The 6,996-nt window shown below is 43.2% G+C and overlaps 1 protein-coding gene across 1 annotated transcript; it reads left to right on the top strand.

Annotated features, from left to right (window-relative positions):
* Window positions 1–1,127: 1,127 nt before the first annotated feature.
* Window positions 1,128–6,301, top strand: LOC129339751 (vomeronasal type-2 receptor 26-like). The gene is made up of 4 exons (XM_054994333.1): window positions 1,128–1,136; window positions 2,902–3,129; window positions 4,669–4,795; window positions 5,400–6,301. The coding sequence occupies exons 1-4, from the start codon at window positions 1,128–1,130 to the stop codon at window positions 6,299–6,301; spliced, it is 1,266 nt and encodes a 421-aa protein (XP_054850308.1).
* The last annotated feature ends 695 nt before the right edge of the window (window positions 6,302–6,996 follow it).

Genomic DNA, 6,996 nt, shown 5'->3' with positions numbered 1-6,996 from the left:
TACAGTGACCCACAATTGCAAATGTACTTGATATGGTAACCTGTTTTTTTTTAAGAGCCTGCACAAATCAATAAAACCTCAAAAGCCACTTTCACATCTTTCATGATCCGCTTTTGGGACAGGGTCCTTAGTTTAGGAAACACTGCCCTGGTGCATTCACTGGGTAAATATAACCCTATTATCCAATCAGAGAGTTGGCTTATCTTCCTGACAGACAGGATCATCCCAGTGGATATTTCTGTATTCAGTATTTCCATTTTCTGCTTGCCATCTTTGTGACTATGCTGTTCAAAAAGCCCAGAATAAACAATAACCCTCTTTTCAGTCTTCCCTCTTGGTCAGGATGTACCTTTAATTTTAGAATAGAAACTTCCTTTCAGTATCTAGTGTTCCCCTTTCCAAAGGGAAGTGTGTCCATCTAACAGTTTTCATGCAAAAGCTGGGGAACCCTCTAATTTTGATATTAGGGATCTGGATTGTCTGTGCGAGGATTGTGTGTGTCATTTAAAACGTTAGTTTTTACCTCAGAGTTATCTATAATGAGTTACCACAGAAATTTTCAACCCTGATTTTACCTGACCTTTCCCATGTATTTAAATAAAATATTTTTATTTTGAATCTAAAAATGCCTCTAGTGCCATTTAATCTGTTTAAATAAAAAAGACAGTTATTTGACTTAAAAACTTGACAGTTTCTCACTTGTCATTCTCTAGTAGCTCCCAAACTTTTTAGTATGGTGACCCACAAGTGCAAAAGTACTTTATATTGTTTTAAGAGCCTGCACAAATCAATAACATCTCAAAAGCCACTTTCACATGTTTCATGGTCCATTTTGGGGACAGGGCCACTAGTTTTGGAAACACTGCCCTAGTGCATTCACTGGGTAAATATAACCCTATTATCCAGTCATTTTCTGCCAACCATCTTTGTGGCATGCGGTGGGCTTTCCAGCTCTATAGAAACATAAGGTCATGTGATGGCATAGATAACGTCTGCATGTTTCCATTTTAAAAGAAAACTGGAGCATGTGTGTGAAGATGTGTGTGAGAATTGCTGTGTCTCTCCACAGTTCTCTCCTAATTACACATTAGGAAGCATAGTTTCTTTCATCCAATTTCCAGCGCTAGATGAGTTGGGTAAAAAGGATAAAAGAAATGGTATGGCAGAGGAGGTGTAAACAGAGTTCAATTCTCCTTCCCTGCACATTCTGTAAGAGGGGGAAAAAACCCTCCCTGTCCCCAGTGTGTTACCGGAATGGGTCTCCTTGCACTAAAGGAATGTGTGTGTGTGTGTGTGTGGGGGGGGATTAGCAGGCAAAGAAGACAGCTATGAGAGAGGCCGGTAACTGTGGGGTCTGTTCACCAATTTTTACGGGGTCCCTTCTGTTATAACAAACGAGGCTGGTGCTTTTTTATTAAAGAAAAAGACTTCATGCACATACACACAGAATTGCGGGGTAAGGTAGTTACACACACACACACACACAGAGTCCTAGGAAGCTAGCCATAAGTTGGGAATAGAGCGAGGGGAGCAAGTATATATACTTATCCGAAGAGTAGTCCAGTCCACGGGAGAAGAGAGTAGCCTTCAAACATCCAGTGTTCTTGGCCAGGAGAGTAAGATGCTTAGGGCAAACCTCAAGGGAACAGCGCTTTGGATCTGGTAAGCATGAGAGGCTTAGGGAAGCGACCCTAAGGGAACAGTCAGGAAGCATGCACAATTTGAATGAGGCCAGGGCCCTACCTTTATAGGTAAAACGTGCTCTGAGGTAGGGGAACCCACCTAGGCGTTAGAACAAAGACTCCAACAGTCAGTTCCTGGAATTGACAAAAGTTTTGATTACCTTGATTGGTAGCTGGCAGGGCATATGAAAGTAAATGCAAAATTTGTTCTAGCACTGCACAAAAGGGAGTTTGTTAATGAAGTCCACTGGAGCTAAGTTGATGAATTTAGTTGGGGGAATGTACTTTCCCAGGAACACTGTAAATACTTATGAATGTCATTTGATTAGCTTCTCAATCAAGGACAAGAGATCTCATCATGGGAGGAAGGAAAGAAATGTGTTAAGTGGGGATGACTCTGTGAGACCTTTGTTGTGTTGGATTCCTTAGGGGCTGGGGAGAATGCAAATCTAATCACTGGGAATCTCTCTGCATTCCTGTGCGGCATTCCATTCATACCTGGATCTCCTAGGTGGGACTCAGCAGCTGTTAGCTGGAGGCCCTCTGGTTTGCAATACAAGCTGCTATTTTAAATCCAGAGGCCAGGTGGTTTTTAATATCACAAGCAGCCATGTTAAAATGGCTATTAAAGATGGTTGAGGCCGGACTGGCTGCTTACAATTGAGGATAGAGTTGCGAAGATGCCTGAAGAAAGAATATAACAGAGGTGTCATGGGTTGTTATTGACTGGGTGATGTTATTTACTTCCATGCCATGAAAAGCTTCACTTGCATGCATTAAGCCTCAGTTAAAGTGTCAGGACAGTTTTTTTCAGGACTTCTGGCAATGCTGTTTGAGTCACAGGACAAATGAGAGAACTAGATCAGTTTCTGCCTCCTGGTGCATTTAACTAACACAGCCTAATATCAGCCGAATGTATGGGATAGTGCATCCCTTGGATAAGGAGAGCAGTTCCTGATCATTCCATTGCAGCTGAATTGGAAGGGCAAGGAGAAACATTAAGAAATGTTTCTAATTGAATTTAGTATCAACTTCAATGAGATTTATTTCCAGAGGCAACTAGCTTTAATCTTCTTGACATTAAAGAAGCACTGGGTTGTTTTTGTTTGTTTTTGGTAAATGAGAAAAGAACCACCTCCAGTTCCAGACCTGGTTTTCATCTTGGCATCAATATTTTCTGTTGCTTTGGTTTCAGCTGCCTTCATTTCTTTCTTGCTAGCTTCACCGTTTTCTGAGGACGCTCTCCTTTAACGACAGTGCTGGTGAAAAAGTTGCTTTTGATGAGAATGGTGAATTAGTAGGTGGCTTTGATATTGTAAACTGGGTTACTTTCCCAAATCGATCCTTCTTAAGAGTGAAAATAGGGAGAATGGATCCCCAAGCACCAGCCGATAGACAGTTCTCCATGAATGATGCAACCATTACATGGCACAGCCGATTTAATCAGGTAAGACCCAACTGGTGGTCCCAGACTACAAAGACAATGGGGGTACCTCGATAATCCTTCACACTCAGCAGACTGTTATAGATGCCAGATTCTTCTGTTCCATGAGCCTTCAGACCTTGGGAAAGACTCATTTTGAAGTTTGGCGAAATAAACTTCTCAGTGTTGGTTTCCATAATCGTTTGGCTTCTGATGCTATTCCATGCCAAATCTTTCTCATTTTGACACCCAACTCCTCAGCTTTAAATGCTGTTCCAAGCAGGAGATGCCCATACCAGGGACAGAGAAGACTTTGTCTGAAGAAGGGATTGGGTTGGACTCCAAATCTCTCTAGTCTGACATTACCAAGAACTTCTAGGTCACACTCCCTCAGATATAAGACAGATAATTCAGATCTTGTTTGTGTTTCAGAAAGAGTGCCAGCAAAATTAAAGGGAAATTCCTCTAATTTTGCTTCTAGGGTGCAGCTAGAAGGATAGTATTGACTAAACTTTCACAAAATAAGTTATCAGTTTCTAATTGTCTGATGAGCAAGGTGTGATACTTTCAAGAAACAGTTCCCAAGACAACATAAGTGTGTGTGCATGTTGTTTAAAATTTGGTCACTGCTATGTTTCCTCTCCTGCCTGTAGTTAACCCTGTTTTCCCCCACATTAAGCCTTCTTGTTCAATATAATAGGATTGTTGTGGCTGGGAGGAGGGAAAGGATCAGTAGTGGAGGCAGCAATGTTTGCAAAAACTACGTTTATTGGAACACACACAGGCAACTAACTAAACAGGCCAGAACTAAGCCTCCACCAGTATAACCCCTCCTCCAGCTATGGTCACAAAACCAGGGTATCTCCTTTCTGGAGGATTATCCTTAAAGCAATAGTACCAATTAGTGTTGCCATGTCCCCTTACCCTCCCAATGGGAGGGGGAGCTTGACATTCACCTTGTCTTTGCCTCTTGTGTATACACTCCCATGCCTGTGTGATGGTGTCACTTCCAGGAAGTGATATAATCACGCAGGCATGGGAGTGTGTGTGCTTCACAGTGGGCTGGTTTGAAAGTGGGAGTGCTCTCAGGGTGGCACAATGACATCACTGCTGGGAAGTTACGTTGCCACATTACCCCGGGAGCATGCCCAGGAGGCCTGTTTTCATGCCTTTTCTGCCCACTGCCAGGTGAGTGGTGGTGGGGGGCCCCATTGGGGGACCTGGGATCCCTAGTACCAATATATCACATGGACCATAGACTCCACAAGAAAGCTGAAATACGGATGATAGTAACCAATCAGAGTTCTTTAGGTCCAGTATGAGGGGAGTGCTTTGCAAAACCTTTCACAGCCAGTCACAGAAGTTGCTGAAAGAGGAGCAGAGAGGGAAGTGTGCAGTCTGATTCTTCTGAAAATGTTTGTAAAAATGCTTCTCCTTCCTCTTTGGTACAGCAACTTGGATCCAAAATATTGTTACAGCCTTATCAAAGCTTTGACTTCAGTTCAGTGCCTTTGTGACCATAACTCAAAGATTTCACAGCTTCGTCTACCTTCTGATCAATAGGTCATGCCCCTCGCTGTGTGTAATGACAACTGCCATCCAGGTTACAGTAGAAAAAGGAAGGAAGGGGAGCCATTTTGCTGCTATGATTGTGCTCCATGTCCAGAAGGCAAGATTTCAAACCAGAAGGGTAGGAGAACAAAAATGATGTACATCATATGTTGGATAAAGCCTAGCATTTCTGTGTCCCCAAAACCAACTTTGTTCCTGGTTGTCCCTTGTTCTTTCCCTATCTCCTAGGAGCAGGAATGGGGGTGGCATTTCAAGCTGTTCTGGGATGAGGCAAGAAAGTCACTCTCCATGGACAGAAATCCTTAACACTTGTGCAAATAGTAACCTGGAGTCAAGCCAGAGTTTCGTCTTACATGTAGAAGGACCCCTGAGCTATCTAAAGACTAACACAATGGCTTGAATGTATTGTTGAAGGCTTTCATGCCTGGAGAGCGATGGTTGCTGTGGATTTTCCAGGCTGTATAGCCGTGGTCTTGGCATTGTCAGGAACTACAATGCCAAGACCACGGCTATACAGCCTGGAAAATCCACAACCACCAATGGCTTGAATGTATAAGTGGTAGATTCTACAATATTCAGCACTATAATATTTTAAACAACGAAATGACCTCTTATAATGAAATGTCACCTAGTCAAGTTCAAAATATAACATAGAATGAAATATTTTTATTATTTATTATAGCATTATTATTTCTAATATAGCATTGTTTTTTCTTTTGAAGATATGGATGACTGTTCCAAATGCCCAGAAGATAGGTATCCAAATAGAGATCAAAATGGATGCCTTCCAAAGCATTTGAACTTCCTGTCTTATGGAGAAACTTTGGGCATCAGTTTGGCTCTTTTGGCTCTGTCTTTTTCTTTGGCCACAACTGCGGTGCTTGGAATCTTCATCACGCATCGGAACACGCCCATCATCAAAGCCAACAACAGAGAACTCTCCTTTTCTCTCCTCATCTCCCTCCTGCTCTGTTTCCTCTGCTCCTTGCTGTTCATTGGCCGGCCTGAGACAGTGACCTGCCAGTTACGCCAGACTGCTTTCGGCATCCTCTTCACAGTGGCCATTTCTTCTGTGCTGGCAAAAACCATCATTGTGGTTTGGGCTTTCATGGCCTCTAAACCAGGATCAAAGATGAAGATATGGGCAGGGAAGGGCCTTGCAAGCTCTATTGTTGTTTGTTGTTCCTTCATTCAAATGTGTCTTTGCATGGTTTGCCTGTGCACTGATCCTCCATTCCCAGAGGTTGACATGCACTCTCTGGCTGAAGAAATCATAGTGGAATGCAGTGAAGGATCCGCGAACATGCTTCACTATATCCTAAGCTATATGGGATTTCTGGCTCTTACCAGCTTCACCGTAGCTTTCTTTACTCGGAAACTGCCTGACTCTTTTAATGAAGCCAAGTTTATCACTTTCAGCATGTTGGTCTTTTGCAGCATTTGGGTGTCTTTTGTTCCAACTTACTTAAGTACCAAAGGCAAATACATGGTAGCTGTGGAGATCTTCTCCATCTTGGCCTCTGGGGCTGGGTTATTGGGGTGCATATTTTCTCCCAAATGTTATGTAATTGTCCTGAGGCCTGAATTAAACAGCAGAGAGCATCTAATCCGGAGACATAAGTAAGAACCCAATAACCCTTGCTATGTATGTTCAGACTTTATACCAATGCTGTTTAATGTAGTTTGCGCCTAGGTAACTGTTGGCTCCAAATAATAAAAAGTCTAACTCATTTCCATGTCTATGGTTGCTAGGTCCCTAGGGGGCCAAATGGGGGATGGAGGGCATGGGGGGAGTTGCATGGGGGGGGTTCTTACCTTGCGTGCACACACTCCAGAGTGCTCTGCATAGCACCAGGAATGACATCATTCCTGGCATGATGTGGTTGCATGTGGGGGCACACTGGAGCATGTGGGAGCATACTTCACCCCCAGCACCATATTTCCGCACCTTTCTTCCCCCTGCCAGCTTGGTGAGAAGTGGCAGGGGGTGGAAGTTGGAGAATAACAAACCTGTCCATGTCACATGTCTTATCTGAGAGTGCAGAAGCAAAGTAACGTAAGTTGCCGGCCTGCGGCAGTTAGTAGCTCAGTCTGTGTTTGGCGCTTCTTGAACTGGATTGATTTCAGTGGACTGAGAAGGGCATAATGCTGCTTAGGACTTCAATTTTTAAGTGGATACAGTCAAAATAGACAGGTTCATTAAGCTACTTTAAGATCAGGTTCTTACATCTGCTTATCTGCTCTGAATGGCTGTATATGACAAAGAGAGGCTGAGAGTGATAGATTGACCAAAGGTCACCCAATTGCTTCAGTTTAATG

Source organism: Eublepharis macularius, chromosome 12 (genome assembly GCF_028583425.1).
Source record: "Eublepharis macularius isolate TG4126 chromosome 12, MPM_Emac_v1.0, whole genome shotgun sequence".
Lineage (NCBI taxonomy): Eukaryota > Metazoa > Chordata > Lepidosauria > Squamata > Eublepharidae > Eublepharis > Eublepharis macularius.
Note: the sequence above shows the minus strand (reverse complement) of the source record. Positions and strands in the feature narration are given on the sequence as shown.

Coding starts and splice junctions, on each gene's coding strand:
- LOC129339751 (XM_054994333.1), top strand. Junction 3,130..4,668: donor GGCACAGCCGATTTAATCAG/GTAAGACCCAAC, acceptor TCTGATCAATAG/GTCATGCCCCTCGCTGTGTG. Junction 4,796..5,399: donor CAAGATTTCAAACCAGAAGG/GTAGGAGAACAA, acceptor TTTCTTTTGAAG/ATATGGATGACTGTTCCAAA.